At 38.5% G+C, this 16448-nt stretch overlaps 1 protein-coding gene across 3 annotated transcripts in view; it reads right to left on the reverse strand.

Annotated features, from left to right (window-relative positions):
• Ercc6l2 (ERCC excision repair 6 like 2) overlaps nucleotides 1-16448 on the reverse strand; it is a 114802-nt gene that overhangs the window by 65021 nt on the left and 33333 nt on the right. For 2 of the 3 annotated variants that reach the window (XM_045142786.1, XM_045142784.1), the window contains 7 exons: nucleotides 15077-15238; nucleotides 14055-14262; nucleotides 10870-11010; nucleotides 9804-9917; nucleotides 8434-8553; nucleotides 4601-4672; nucleotides 3249-3394 (listed from right to left, as the gene is read on the reverse strand). In XM_045142786.1, coding sequence (XP_044998721.1) covers nucleotides 3249-3394; nucleotides 4601-4672; nucleotides 8434-8553; nucleotides 9804-9917; nucleotides 10870-11010; nucleotides 14055-14262; nucleotides 15077-15238 — 963 coding nt within the window. The remainder of the gene's footprint in view (nucleotides 1-3248; nucleotides 3395-4600; nucleotides 4673-8433; nucleotides 8554-9803; nucleotides 9918-10869; nucleotides 11011-14054; nucleotides 14263-15076; nucleotides 15239-16448) is intronic. The other variant, XM_045142785.1, reaches the window with a different exon arrangement.

Here is a 16448-nt window from a genome sequence, read left to right on the forward strand (position 1 = left end):
CATCGTTAGATGACTCACATTCCTGCTGTAGTTTTCCACTTGCTGTGACAAAAGTGATGTAGCTCTGCTCAGGATATGCTTCTCCTTCAATCATAGAGCTTTCCCTTGAGACTAAGCCAAAAGAAACACATTTGGATGGTTGCTTTGTCCCAGCAAGGAGAAGCTAGCTAACTGTAACACCAGATAAAAGACCTAGTGCAGAAAAGTAGTGAAGGAGGCTCACAGTGGCAGCACATTATCAGGCTTACAGAACCATTAGCATGGACTGAAATCACAGGATCAAAGGTTTCCACAGGAAGGTCTTCAGAATACAGAGGACTCAAGTGAATAGAAACTGCAAAAGGTAAAACTTCATGGAGGGAAACCAACCAAGAAAGAGGATCATGATTCAAAGACAAGGGGAACTGAACTGTGCGAGCATAAAATAATGGATGTAGTACTAAATAAGCCAAGACTTATGACATTAGCACTGTATTCCTTGGATTGGCTGAAAGGTCATGAACATTCAGAGACGTTACCTTACTACTTCTTAGGCCAGCATTAAATAATGATTATAAAATCATAATAAATTAATACTAGTTTTTGGCCTCCAAACTTTAAAGCCAATCTATGGACAATGATCTGGTCATTGTTTCAGGACTGGTAGCCCTGAAAAAGTTAAAATATTTAACAGATAATACAGAAAGGTGATACTGGTAGATGGAAGAATGTATGTGCTTACCATACTATTCAAACACAAGGATACTGAAGATACAGAGAAGGGGACCAAACATTAAAAACAAGAGGCAAACCAAGAATGAAAATAGCATGGAAGCCAGGAAGAATGCGTCCAATGAAGGAAAGGAATTTAATGTCACAAAAGTGGTTTACAAATAATAATAATAATAATGATAAAATAGAATACTGCAAGGAAAAACAGTTATACAGATAAAATAAATCCTCCCTTTTCATTAGAGGGATTCCAAGTTATATAAGGTTAACAGGGTAGGAATTCTAGCAAAATGATGGCTAAGCTTCTGTGAAATTGTTTCTGCTACAGAAGAATTTAATATTAACAACTGCAAAATCAAAACTGAGATAAAATTTGACCTCATTAGTTTCTTGCTAAACACAGCTAGAGAATAATTTATTATGTTACGTACAATTCTTTATATAACTCCGTCACAGAAAAACAGGAATCCTGATGTTTGCCCTTGCTGTGTTGAGGATCCCTAACAGAGGTGAGGCAAAGCCATTCGAGTGGATGACTAGCGGTGGTCTCACGAGCACTTCCACAGAGCATACAGAAATCCTCCTGGAGGTAAGCTCCAAGCAAAAGTTGCAAAACATGCAAGGAAACCACTTGTAAGAAGTGAGAACCTGAAGCAACAAACTGAACAACAGGTCAAACAACAAATGCCATTTAAGTGTGACTAAACATGACTTGAAGAAATAAAAGGAAGGCTAGAAATTACAAAGAAAATATCAGTAAGGTAGATATGGTAAATTTTGAAAACAGCAGTAGTATTTCTAGAAGTAATTTTTTTAAGTTAAAGATTAACTATATGGGTTAAACAAGAAATTCTCACAGACATGGTTGAGACAATGAGGAGCTTATAGCAGTTCTCTCTGCAAGGTGGACTGGAGGTGAGCAGAAGAGGACAGACATGGATGTCATGAGAGGTTCTGTAATACAAGCTCTGCTGTTTAATGAATCTAAACACATGACTTTAATTATTTTGTTGTTTATTTTTATTTATTTATTAGCAACAGACAGAGAAAGAAAGAGGGAGAGAAGGAAGGAGGGAGAGAGGGAGAGGGAGAGGGAGGGAGAGAGAGAGAGAGAGAGAGAGAGAGAGGGAGGGAGAGAGAGATATGACAGAGAGAATGGGAGCGCCAGGGCTTCCAGCCACTGCAAACAAACTCCAGATGTGTGCACCCCGGTGCATCTGGCTAACGTGGGTCCTGGGGAACCGAGCCTCGAACTGGGGTCCAAGTGCTTAACCGCTAAGCCATCTCTCCATCCCTAAACACATGACTTTAAGAACACGTCTGTGTTTGACAAACAGCTGAAGACAGTATTATATCACTAGTGCTTTATATGTAAGGGCTCCTGTGAAAAATGACTTCTTCAATTCGTTTCCAGGAGACGGAATCCAAAGATCGTATCAGGAATCAACAGCCATACCTCATTATAAATAATGTTTATTCTTCTCATTAATTTTAACTTTACCTTCTGCATGCTTGTTTTTAAAATCCTTTAATAGTCTCTTTGAAAGACAATGCAGTAAATATATAAAATTCCTGTTATATAAGATGTCAAAAATTGTGGATATGTTAATCTTTCCCTCCTCAAAGGGAATTCATCTTACTTAGGTGTTCATATTGACTTTTCTCTTTATCTAGTATGTCTTTTCTTTACAAGGATTTAGAGATTCATATGTAGCATTACTTTCTGTATCATCTCTAACTGGGCAGCTGCCCAGGTGAGAAGTGGGAACAGAGGAGACAGGAGCTCTGTAGAGCTCCTCAGTGAAGCTATGTAGTGGAACTACTGCTGCAGTGATCTGCTACCCATTGACTATGAACCTGGCTGTTCTGACCACAAACACAACTATAGAAAATTCCTGGAGGCATCATCCATGTTATCATTGTTATAAGAAGAATTCATCAATGACAAAGAAAATGAGAGAGAAAAAATCTGGGTAAAACTCAGGAGATTGCTATTTCCGTCATAATTAACGACATTGTTACTGCTTTCTAAAGTCAAAGGAGCTGGAGAGGAGGGATGGCTTAGTGGTCAAGACTCTTGCCTGCAAGATCAAGGGACCAAGGTTCAATTCCCCAAGATCCACGCAAGCCAGATAGATGCACAAGGTGGCACATGTGTCTAGAGTTTATTTGCAGTGGCTAAAGTGCCCTTCTTTTTCTATCTGTTTTGTTCTTCCTTTTTCTCAAATAAATAAAATAAATATTCTGTTGTTGCTCTTTCTATCTGTTGGTCTTTCAAGGTAGAGTCTTGCTCCAACCTAGGATGACCTGGAATTCACTATGTAGTCTCAGGGTGGCCTCAAACTCATGGCCATCCTCCTACCTCTGCCTACCGAGTGCTGGGATTAAAGCTATGTGCCACCATGCCCAGCTCATAAAAAAATTTTTTTTGAAAAAGGGTTGTTAAAATGGCAACATAAGCCTATTCAGTCAAAATTCACTTAGTAATAGTTTAAAAACTGGCTAAACATCAGAGTACCTAAATTGTATTTTCTTACATTGTCGAGACTAGGCAAATATTAACATCTTGTGTATTGTTGAACTCCTTCACGATCTTGAGTCTGTCCTCTGACTTCGTACTTCCATCAAGCCGTCGGTAATCCAGCCCAGATGCCATACAGTACTGCTGCAGCACATCCAGCAGCTACAGAGGGCAGGGAAAGGGGGAGCAGGCACCAGCTTAGTTACAGTTTGTCCACTCAGAGGTGACCTGTGTATGCAATCACTGCTGGGCCTTGCAATTTCTTTCTTACAGTTACATGTGCAGTAAGTATTTAGGAAGCCTGGAGTGTAGCTCTGTGTTAAGAGTGCTTCCTAACATGAGCCAGGCCCTGGTTTTCAAACCCAGCATCACGAAAAGTAAAATAAGTATTTTTTTCATTTCTAACTTTATGTTTCTTCCCACTATCCCAAAGCAGGGGTTAACATTTAGCAACATTTGCTTTTTCAAAAAAATAAAGTCACTTATTTTTGTATTTCTTCTGCATGTGTATGCATGTGTGTACATGCACGCATGCGTGTATGTGTGGTATATGCACGTGCATATGCCCTTGTAGCATATACATATCTGGGTAGGGGTTGCAGGCCTGTGGCAGATGGAGGGGAATGGCAGTTGTCTCATTCCATGGCTTTCCTCCTAGTCTTGTTTTTGAGCAGGAGTCTTTCTACTGTTTCTGCTCTGATGATTCTCGTGTCTCTGCTCACCTGAAGGACTGGGGTTATATATGCGCATGTGGCCATGGCCAGCTGTTTTATGTGGGATCTGGAGTTCTGAAACAGGCAGTACAAATCAGGCCCCCTTGGGCCCCTGTGCTTACACAAGAAGTGCAACTAACTATGGAACCATCTCCTTAGCCCTTATTTTTTACTTTTGAAGCAGGGTCTCATTCTAGCCCAGACTGACCTGGAACTCACTGTGTAGCCCAGGCTGGCCTCAAACTTGACAATCCTCCTACCTCAGCTTCCTAAGAACTGGTATTGTAAGCATGACCCACACGCCTGGCTCATTGTTTAAAAAACTGGAACCACATTTAAAAAATGCTGGTAAAAAATTTATATAAATGTATATTATTACTTACCACTTTCTGAATTCTAAAATTTCTCAAATATCTTAATTATTAAGATCAGCAGAAAATAAGCCTATTTTTGAGTTTGATATAAGACAATGGCATCCTTCTACATAATTTCCACACACAAATGAGATTCAAGCGCCTGTGTGAGAGGGTCAGCTCCTGGCCTGGTGCCAGTGGCCATGGTGTGGGTAAGAGCAAATGCACCAAAGCTGCTTCAGCCCGTTCTTTTACACTGCGGGCTGGGGGCTATGCAAGGGCACACTTCAGACTGGACTCACCTTGGTGGAAAAGGAGAAGAGAAGAACCTTGTCTCTTGTTGTCCTGAAATGGTTTAAAAGCTGCTGAAGGACCTGGAAATGAACCATAGAATGTCAGTGAACTAGCTCCAACATAAAGTACACTGTATACACAGAAATTCCACTGTAACACTTCTTCAAAAATTATTTTCATTTCAGCCACCTTTGCTAGCTCCCCTTCTATCTTCCAAGCTAGAAGACATAGTACTAGCTCTCACATCAAATGCTGCTCATCACCCTGCGGTCAGGAAGACATAAGTTTCCCAAAGACTTATTTCATCTCATCTGGCTTTAATAAAAAGGAAACATTTTAGATTATGGGAGGCATTTACATGGATTAATTTAATTTCCAAAATACACTTTCTTTATACCTACAATATGCTAAGAAACTAAATTATAGAACAGCATGCCTTTCAGGAAGTGTCTAAATGGTCTCTAGATAGGCACAAGGTATTGTGTTCTGTTACATATAGGTTCTGAAAGCCTTGATATTTATTTTTTTAAATAATCAGTCAGATATACACCTCTTCTCACATTCTCTCCTTTGTATTTCTATTTATAATAAGCACTCACTTCCAGATTGGATTTTGACCTCAAAATGCCAATGATCTGCCCCACACATGGTTCTTTAACAGAGGAACAACAGACTAATGCTGTGTGTAGCAAAATAACTGTTTTAAACACATCTGCCAAGACAGCTCCAAAGAGCATGGAGAAAATAAGCATAAAGGGGTAAAAAGGAGGAGTTTTCTGTATTAATTTTAAAGCTTTCTTGAACTAGGAAATGATCACTTAAGCAATTTTAGTTACTTGGTAATAAACCTTTAAACTTTTGAATAAAAAATTATACATAATACTCTCTTAATTGAGCAACTGAAATTCCTCCATAAAATTTGTGTTCTCATAATTCCTGAAAGAAAGAAAAAAAAGCTATAGTTTTCCTTCTTTTTTTTGAATCTGCTCACAAAGCAACACAAGTGATAAATGAATATGTCACACCTTGGATATTTAGTTTTACTTTCTCATGAAAAAACTGATTCTATGAACTGCATTTCAAACTCACATAAGAATAACTTTTCTAACTGAAACTCTATGAGTATCAGTTTTCTGAGCTGAGTAGAAGTTCAGAAAGCTTCAAGTATGCCCTCCTCTTCCTGCTCCCACTCCTGCCCCTCTTGTACCTTTCTAAGTTCCTTTCTTTCTGTTTGTTCGGTATTTGTGTGTGTGTGTGTGTGTGTGTGTGTGTGTTACTAGAGACTGAACCCAGACCCTTGTGCATGTTAGGCAAGTGCTCTAATACTAAGCTGTATCTCTAGCCCTACACATTTATTAACATATATGTAATATTTACTATGGTAGTTTGAATATAATAGTGTAAATGTATGACCCCCACAGACTCAGGTGTTTTATTAAAGTTGAGCTTATAATTTGGGTCTCCAGCCACCTGGCTGGAGGTGGTGTCACTAAGGGCGGATCTTGTGGTTGAGCCCTAAGGTGCTGGCCAGTGGCGCGGAGGATTTTGATTCCAGCCCAAAGTTGTACAAAGAGAAGTTTAAGATCTGGAAGTTAGTGCTTGCTTGCTGTTTGCATTTGTGGTACTGGTTGGTAATGGTTTCTCTCTACTTGGATCTGTGAAAGGAAGCCAGCTTCCTTAGCCATTGATGGAACGTCCCTAGATTTCATAAGCTTCAAATAAATCCCTTCCTCTCATAAACTGTGTCTGGTTGGATGTTCTTCCCAGCAAGTGGAGCTGACTACAATAGTAACATTATCATCATTATCACACTATTATTTGTAAGGTATCTTTGTAGCAACTCATTCAAAATATTGAAGCATTTGAAACAGTTTACTTTAGGGCTCATTCATCGTGTTGTACAGCTCTGAGTATTATAACATGTGTTTACAATTGTAGCATTTTACAAAATAAAGATTTTCTCTAGTTCTCATATATACCTTTCTCTCCCCCAGGGAATCCAATTTTACTGTCTCAGTAGTTTTACCTTTACCTGAGTGCCTCATAGTCAGAATCACCTAGCACGTAATCTTTTCAGAATGGCTTCTTTCACTTACTAATATGGACGTGGGTGATGTCATTTCATAGGCTGGGTTCCTGAACTGCATGGAAAGGAGACAGCTGAGCAGTAAGCATTCATTGTTCTCTGCTTCCTCCCTGCTGATGGGAAGATGTGATGCCAGTTTCCTGCTCCTGACATTCTCTCCCCTTTATGAGGGACTTCTCTCCTCAGAACTGGGAGCTGAAAATAAACCCTTACTTTCCTTAAGCTACTTTTGGGCAGGTATTTTGTCCCAGCAAAGAGAACATAACTGATATGCTAACCAAATGATAACACAGTGTCCTGAAGCATGTATCCCCAGCTCAATCTCTGCTATATTGACACTCTCCTGGTAAACAGGGAACTTAATTGGTCCTTTACACATAAAGATACCCCAGCCTCTAGCAACCACTTATGCTTGCTTGGTTAAAATTTATATACTTATTTGAAAGAGAGAGAGAGAATGGGTGCACCAAGGCTTCTTGGCATTGCAAATAAAATACAGACATACTTGCCACTTTGTTCATCTGCTTTTAAATAGGTTCTAGGACTCAAACCCAGGTTAGCAGGCAAACACCGTTAATTGATGAGCCATCTCCTGAGCCCATTATGCTTGCTTTTGTCCCTCCTTTTTGAAAATCAGTAAAAATTGCATCTAATCATTATCTTAAACACACACACTATTACTCTTAGACTGAAAATACTAAGCTAATTGGCTTTTTACAGCTTAAATTTTTTAAATAAAAAAATCAGTTAAATAGCTTTAAAAATTTACTGTCATATTTGAATTACTTATAATAAATCATGACACTAACTTATTATAAATAAAAACTTATTTAAGAAAACAAGTTTTAATGCAATCCTCTTTGCTATTTATACTTCCCCCTATTTTGTTTTGCTGAATGTAAATGTCCCAAGCAACTAAACCATGATGAGTTTGTCTAGATTACCTGCTAGTAGTATTTCCAGAAAAAAAAAAAAAGAAAAAAACTGACTACTTTGAATTATTTCCTTTTATCCCTGTACTTACCTTTCTCTTAATTATAGCATGAAACCGGGGATTGTTCTGAGGAATCCACAAACTAAGACTCTTCTAAGACTAAGGGGTTAAGCAAACCCATCTTACTGCAGGAGGCTGGAGGCTGTTAGCATATCCGGCTGCCTGACAGGCATGGCCCCAAGGCCTGGGTGGGGGCTGGAGAACCTAGCCTTACTTTCCACACACCCTCCTTCAGTCAGTCATGCAGCCACAGAATACTCCTCACCCCCAATGTAACAAATGCACCCTTAAAGTCTTACAATCTAGGTCAGGAAGTGGCAGTAGTAACAGTAGTAGTAGCAGAAGATTCAATCTGGACAGAAGCCTTTGTTCATCCTGAATCCTGGGATTCAAACTGAATATTCTAGAAGTTTCTGTCTTTGGCATTAGTGTGTGTGATTCTTACAAGTCTCCCACCCTCATTTTTATTTATTTATTTTTGGAGGACAAGGTTTTACGTATGTGATAAGAACATAGATTTTAAGAGTACATCAACCCAGTGCATTAGTGAGAGCAATCTGAAGTGTGATCTGACACAACTGCTATGTAGAGTCCTCTGTGAACACACATCTGCATGCAGCCTTCATAACAACCTAGGCAATGTTAGCAGAACTGGCCAGTCATAGCTACCATCTCTTCTGAATGTCTGGAAACCTGTTCTTATGACCTGTCATACCACCGCACGCATATTTGGTATAGCAGCCCTATCCATATGCACATACCTTCATTTTCCCTGAGTATTTAGGGTCAGAAAGTGTTTCAAAGGCTGCATCTTTGCTTTTCTGAACAAAATCTGGGAATCTGGAAAATACTTGATCACATATCCTTTTGGTAAGTGTTTCCTTCAGGGAGGGAGAAAAGAGACTTCAGTCTATATATTTATTCAACTAATGTATTTAAACCCACAAAATTGAAATTGTTTATGAAGTAATTCTATTTGTAATAAAGAGAAATTTAACCTGCCTTCTCTAAGTTAGATTAATAATTCAGAACACTACATATGATATACCATATTTAGAAAGTTATATGTTAAACATATATATGAATTTTTAATACTTGGGCTACTAGAATATTTTAAGATTTCCAAACCAAGGAAGCATACACTCCTAAATAACACTTGAAAAATATCAAATTCCTACTAGATTTTAAAATTAATTTGAACAACATCAATAACTATAACAGATAAAGGAAATACAAAATCATTACTGTAAGGAAAGTGTAAGAGAAATGCAAAACAGAACACTGGATTTGATCTCTACAGACAGACTGTTTATTGAGAGAAACAGTGAGGGGCAGCAGCCTTTCTGCGAAATGAAGGCTGAAGCACTGAGTCAGGCTGTGGGGTTCAAACATATAAGAGGACCCTAAGGCAAATATACTGAATTAGCTGCAGGTCCAAGGGAAGTAGATAAAGCTCGGAATAGGCTTTTTAGCAGAATTGTTTTGGGAGGATATCCCACCAGGCAGTTTCTGAGCTGAATGTCTCTGTTCTTTATGGCTTTGTAATTTTAAGGTTAGTTATTAACTCTTTGGTTCCCTCTAGTTTTCAGAGAAGGCTATTAACCCTTCAATTACATGAAACTAAGATCTTATTTTTAGAAGACAACCAACTGGGACTGCCACAGTAAATGATTATCTTGAATCTTGAATTCTGAAATTAATGAATTTTTCCAGTTTGAGAAATAGTTATAATATGGAGATTATGATAGATCCTTATTACCCAGGAGATTAAATAATTAAACAACATTGGTAAAATAGGACTGAATTATCAAATATGTTAGTAATTATGCCAAAGAACATTAGGTAAAATAGGTAAATATTCACTGAGGCATAAAAACAGTTATTATGGTTAAACTTTCCTTTTTCACCTTGATTCAAAATTACTGTGGAGGACTGAACCCAGGACCTTGCACATGTTTGGCATGGCTCTAGCACTGACCTACTTAAGTTTCAAAATAAGCAAGTTATTTTCTCTTAAATTTCATACAAAAAACATACTAGGATATTAGGTAATATACTGTATAAAAATACCAAAACAATATCAGTTTTATATTAACAGCATCACAAAGAAATGCAAGAGGCCAAGCCAAACCTGGTTCTTGGAAGTGCCAGCAACCTGAAGAAGTGCGACATGGTTAGCTATCTTCCGAAGAACTGTGAGGTAACTAAGACACAAGCTTTTCACTGTCTCACCATAAGAATTGGTCTGTAACCAGAAAAATACAGTATAAAAAAAATACAATATAAACAAGAAGAGAACAAACATGGATGTGAAACTGCTTACATTAAAGAATGCACAGCTTATGACAATATTACTGTCTAGTTCTTTGGGCATAGTACATTCTATGATAGTGATGGTCAGCTCTTTATACCACATATCTGTGAATCACCAATAGTGAAGCATTTTTAAAACACTGGAATACAAAACTGACTCACTAAAAGAGGGATGAAAGTCTTCATTGTGGCAGCATTTACTCCCAGCACTCAGGAGGTAGAAGTAGTAGTATTGCCATGAGTTCAAGGCCACCCTGAGACTATATTACATAGTGAAATCCAGGACAGCCTGGCCTAGAGTGAGACCCTACCTTGAGAAACAAAACAAAACAAGAAAAAGAAAAAAAACAGGACAGTGGTGGAAAACAACAAAACACATGTGATGTTTGAATAAAGCACCACTTAGACTCTACTACCTGGAGTCCCTGTCCTGTACATGGATATGTGAGAAGAATGTGAGAAGAATGTGAGAAAGGGGCAGGAAATGGGACCAGAAGGTAAAAAGTACAACAACGTTTATTTCTAAGAAAATACTTTGTTCTACTGATACAGACATTAAATTGATACTAAATCTAACCATATAAGGGTAGTTAAGCCTGAAAAGCATACACCAATTTTACTAGTAGTGAATAAAGAAAAATGTGTGAAAATAAGATGGAATTCAAGATGAAAGTAGGCTACTTGCCAATAAGAGAGAGTATCAATTGAAGCTTACCTGTAAAATTAATTTTTGAAGATAGTTTGAATATTATATTTTTATGTAGCTATTATTCAATATTCTAAAGCATTTTGATAATGTTTTTATGCTTATAACTTCTGAAGTAAATTATTATTTGCATCTTGGAAACAAAAACCAAGCAGGAAAGATATGCTGAAATGCTCACCTTGTGACAACAGCTTCTCCTCTTCCGGCCACTGCCACAGGTGCAAGGCTGAGAAGATTCCAGCACCACAGTCACATCCTCTGTGTCTAATACTGTCTGATAGACGGCTTTCTGGAACTCTGTCAGAGAACAATAGACCATCTGCCAACATATAACACAAGGCGGGTATTAGGATGCATTTGTAGCAAAAGGAATAATTATAATGAATATCAGGTTAAATAGATTATAATGTAAAATTGCCTATAATCTCATTTCTGTGTTCACATTATAAGAATTCCTTCCAATTATGTGTTGCTCCTCTTTTCATTCTAACGTATATAAATTGGAATTTAAAATTTTAAATATACCTCATTTTTCTTGTTTTCAATTTAAAAATCATGAACAAGTTATATGATTTTCTTATATATTTCTGAGTATATTGTAGGTTTTCTGGGGTTCTATACTAGTCTACCCTGCAAACATAGCACTACAGTTTAATCCAAACAAGAATAATGAAAAGGGGAAACAGAATATTTTAGAATAACAGTATGAATAAAAAATGCTTACTGAGGGCTGGAGAGATGGCTTAGTGGTTAAGCACTTGCCTGTGAAGCCTAAGAACCCTGGTTCAAGGCTCAATTCCCCAGGACCCGCGTTAGCCAGATGCACACATGGGGGGGGGGACACTGCGTCTGGAGTTTGTTTGCAGTGGCTGGAAGCCCTGGTGCGCATGTGCGCGCGCACACACACACACACACACACACACACACACACACACTCTCTCTCTCTCTCTCTCTCTCTCTCTTTTTCTCTCTCTCTCCTTCTTTCTCTGTCACTTTCAAATAAATAAATAAAAATAAAATTTTAAGAAATGCTTACTGAAATACTTAGAAAACATTAGAAGCTTCCTAGTAACAAAAACTGAAAACAGTATATGTATTTAGTATCTTGCTATAAATCTCTGAGATTAGTAAAAAGATTAAGTAACTGCATATCAAACCTGTTATAAGGTGCTATTTTGTACTCAAATTCAAGGGAAGAACAAATATAGTAAAGCAATGCCATTAAGTTATGAGGACCACAACTGACCTCATATTCCTGGTGGCAGTGGAAATTAGTAACTTCTTCTCAGTATAACTGCTTGTAAGCAATGTCCTAAAACTAAAAGCCTTTCAAGAATATGAACAAGAATGAAAAGCCAGGCTGGAGAGACAGCTTAGTGGTTAAGGAGCTTGCCTGCAGAGCCTAAGGACTTATGTTTGACTCTTCAGATCCCATGTAAGCCAGATGCATAAGGTGACACAAGTTTGCAAGGTTGCACATACACACAGGTGGTGCATGCATCTGGAGCTCAACTATGGTGGCTGGAGGGTCTGGTATACTAATTCATTCTCTCTCTCTCTCTCTCTCTCCCTCCCTCTGACTCTCTTGCATTAAAAAAAAAAAAAAGAATGAAAAGCCATCTCTATATAAATATTCATATCTATTTAGCACAATGGAATATTACTGCAAAAAAAAGATCCATGTATAGACTATCATTACCACTACTCAATGTTGAAGAAAAAGTACATATAAAAAGAGATCAGTCAGCAGTTACAGTATAGAGGGCACTCTGCCATTACTAAGGACATCAACATTTCTTATGTGCCATGCATTGCATAGCAAGCATGCACAGCAGGCCTCTAGTCACTCTTTCCATTTGACAAAGGACACAATTCAGGGTTTAGCCTCAACAAACTGCTCCAAGTCATGAAATGTGTAACTGGGGTGACAGGGGCCAAGTTCTGAATCTTTACACACAATTCTTTCTTCATATAATTTTTTGTTTTTCCTACTAGATAATTAAGTAATATAATATTTAATATATTACTTGCATATGACATTTGAAAATGTATTAAGTCCATGATATATCTCAAACACAATAGTGATATTTGCTTTAGATAAATGTCAAGCATATATTGTACCAATTTCTTCAATTTGCAGGCCAGTATCATACTTGATTTCCAAATAAGGAGAGCATCAGAATCATAACATTTTATACAATTAGCCTTATTTGAGACAATATGAGTTAAGTTTAGGTCATAACAATTAACAGAATCTTTAGTTCATTGTCAGAGCTAGAAGAATCACAAGATTAAAAACTACAGGGCTTGGGGGGTGGCTTAGCAGTTAAAGTACTTGCCTGCAAAGCTAAAGGACCCAGGTTTGATTCCCCAGTACCCATGTAAGCCAAATGCACAAGGTGGTGCATGCACCTGGAATTCCTTTGCAATGGCTGAAGGCCCTAGTGCACCCATTTCCCCCCCCACCTCTCTCTCTCTCTCTCTCTCTGCCTGTTTCTCTCTCTCCCAAATAAGTAAAATAAAGGGCTCTTTAAAAACTATAAATGATCAGTATAATTTTTTAGAAAACAGTCCTTTTAAGGTGAATTAAATTTTCTTTAACAACTAAGCATGCTATTTTCCTGTAAGTTAATAGTACTACTGCAACAAACAAAAAGCTCTTAGCCACTTTGGTCCTTTAACTAGAATTAAGATACCAAAGAACGTAGCAGGTGCTAGATGGCAGACGGTATTGCAAGACAAAGTGCAAATGGAAAACTGCTTCCTTATGAAAGAACTGAATCAAAGGCCTGATGAGAAATGAGTGTGATGTACACTGCTGCAATTGGGTCGTAAGTATCATCCAGAGGCGACATGTCAAAGCTTTGTTCAGCAGCCTTTTGAACTATAGGGAGGAACTTTTACAAGTAATCCAGGGAATGCCCTTAAAGGGAATATTGACATCCTGGCTCCTTCCTTTCACCTGTCTCACTGTTTCCTTCCAGCCACCATGAAGTAAGAGCTTGCTCCAAGATGTACTCCCACAAGTCACAAATCCAAAGGACCATGAAATCAAAACCTCTGAAGCCAAAATAAGTGCTTCCTCCCTTTACGGTGATAATCTCCAGAACATATCATGGCAATGGCAGGCTACCTAGTACCTATACTACTAAAAAAACCTATTAGCTAGCAGGCTAGTAAAGCTAATATGAAGAAAACAGCTCAATTAACATTTTCTGAAGTACCACATGTAAAAAACTTATTCATCAAATGTCACAAATTTATATTCACAAAATATCACAGGAGACTTACAAAACAAACTTTTTTTCAGAAAAAAAAAATTATGACCAAGAAGTTAGCAGTACTTAAAAATGCAATTCTCACCCGATCTTCTTTCTTAGGCAACTGATCCTTGATAAGAGTCTTGGTGCGCCTGAGGAACCAGCCAGACATCTTTTCCGCCAGCCTTCGCATGGCTTTTCGACCGGTGGCCAGTTCCCTTTTTGTGGCTGTGTGTCTTTGGCCATGTTCCACTGGGTCAGAAAACTGCTTCTTGAAGTAGCTTCTGCTACCTAATAGTCCAGGCACAGCCCTTCATCAAGGCAGGAAAAGCAACACAACTGAAATGAACTATCTAAAAAGAAAACATTCACTTCTTTTTTTCTAGGAAATAAACTGGGTGGCTTGCTTATCTCATTCTTTATAATAATTTTAGTTTGTATCTAAAGCTGATGATGAAAGTGGTAAGTTAGCATGTATATTTACTTTGACGACTAATAATAATAAGCAAAAATAGGTTTTCACAGGAATTTCTACTCTGTTTAACATGTTTAGGATCAAATATTTCTATAAACAGTTACTTTAATATGTTTTACTTTTTGCTCAAGGACAATTAGAAAACAGGATAGCATTCAGCTAAACAAATCATCTATGTTTGTATATATGTATGTATATGTACATTTTTTAAAATTAGAAAACACAATAGCATTCAGCTAGAGCAGTCATATATATGAATGTATATGTATATATTTATGTATAGGTACATTTACAAAACTATGTTTAGGGAGTGGCATGTGCCATGGTGTGCATATGGAGGAAAGGGGACAACTTTGGGTGTTGGTCCTCACCTTCCACCTTGTGACCTGTTTGAGACAGTGTCTCTTGTTGTTCACTACTGACAGGCCAGGGTAGCTGGCCTGCAAGCTTCCAGGGACTCTCATCTTCACCTTCCCCCTTGTCATAGGAAGGGAGGGATTACAGACACTGGCCCTACAGCCTATGGCTTTTCATGGGCTCTGGGGATTCAAACTCAGGTCATCGTGCATGCACAACAAACACTTTACCCTCTTGGCAATCTTCCCAGTCCCTTCAATATATATATATATATTTAACAGCTTTTCACCCACCAGTCCATAACACACCACAGCTCCTTCATGTTGTTCTGAAGAATGGTCCCAGTGAGGCCAATGCGGACACTGCACTTTAGAGCCCTCATGACTTCTGTGACTCTTGCCTTTGGATTCTTGATTCTATGAGCTTCATCTACAATAACAGCTGACCATTCCAAACTATGAGAATAGCAAAGAAAGAGGCTGAAGACTTAGTCTTCTCTTAAGTCAGAAGAATTTTTCAAGAGTAGTGGTTTCTTCTATGGTCACTACACCCAAACAAGCCCAATTTCCTCTGATCTCAGAAGCTAAGCATGGTCAGGCCTGACAAGCTCTTGGATGGGATGAGAAAGCATTGCAGGTATTTCCCCCCCTTCTTTGTTCTTTGATGATTCCATTGGGTTTTTAACCTAGTTAAGTTGTCCCAAGTTTGGACAGCCCACATACATATAATGTTTGTGGATAATATGAAAGGTTTAGAAGTTTTCTTTTGTTTGTTTGTTTGTTTTGAGGTAAGGTCTCACTCTGGCCCAGGCTGACCTAAAATTCACTATGTAGTCTCAGGGTGGCCTCGAACCCACAGTGATCCTCCTACCTCTGCCTCCCAAGTGCTGAGATTAAAGGCGTGTGCCACCACGCCAGGCTAGAAGTTATTTTTAACAATGCTGGGCTGAAAATCTTGTTCAAATATCACTACATGACAACAATGAAATTTTTCTTTTAAGAAATAAACTGGACGCTGACATGGACACTGATGCCAAGACAAGGCACCCACAGACCCAGGTCACGAAGCTCTGACATGTGTTGGTAGAAGGTGATCATGGGTTCTCAGGTGGGGCACCGTGTGTGGTAGAAGCAGGTGCAGGAGCTGGAAAGACGGTGGTGCTGGAGGTGTGTGTTTGAAACGATAGTGGGAATGAAGGTTCCAGAGAGGTGGTCCACGAGGAAGTCAAAGGGCGTAGGCCCAGAAAGTCAGTACTGGTGAATGAGGTTACCTGGAGACAGGGGCATGACACAGTCCACTTTGGTTGGTGGACATGGAATCTGCACAAAATGCCACAGCTGGCTGAGTGTTTCACTTAGAAACATAGGATTTTATATTTGGGGTAAAGAAACTTATCTGGAACATTACCTGGTATTGGGGAATCTTAATAGTTATTATTTTTTTTAAATAAAAAAGGCCCCGCACATGCAGTGTGTGGCCCTCCTGAAACTCAAGGTATCTGCCCCATTGAGATCAGTGACTTTCCAAGCAATGACTAGATGGAGTCAGAACTACATGTAGGACTTGCTTGGTGTCTGTGCATGTGTCACAGAGCCAGTAGCTTAAGAAAACGGTCGCAATTATTTTTAAGTGTTTTTATTGGGATTTAAGAACTAATACAAGACC

Source organism: Jaculus jaculus, chromosome 2 (assembly GCF_020740685.1).
Source record: "Jaculus jaculus isolate mJacJac1 chromosome 2, mJacJac1.mat.Y.cur, whole genome shotgun sequence".
NCBI lineage: Eukaryota > Metazoa > Chordata > Mammalia > Rodentia > Dipodidae > Jaculus > Jaculus jaculus.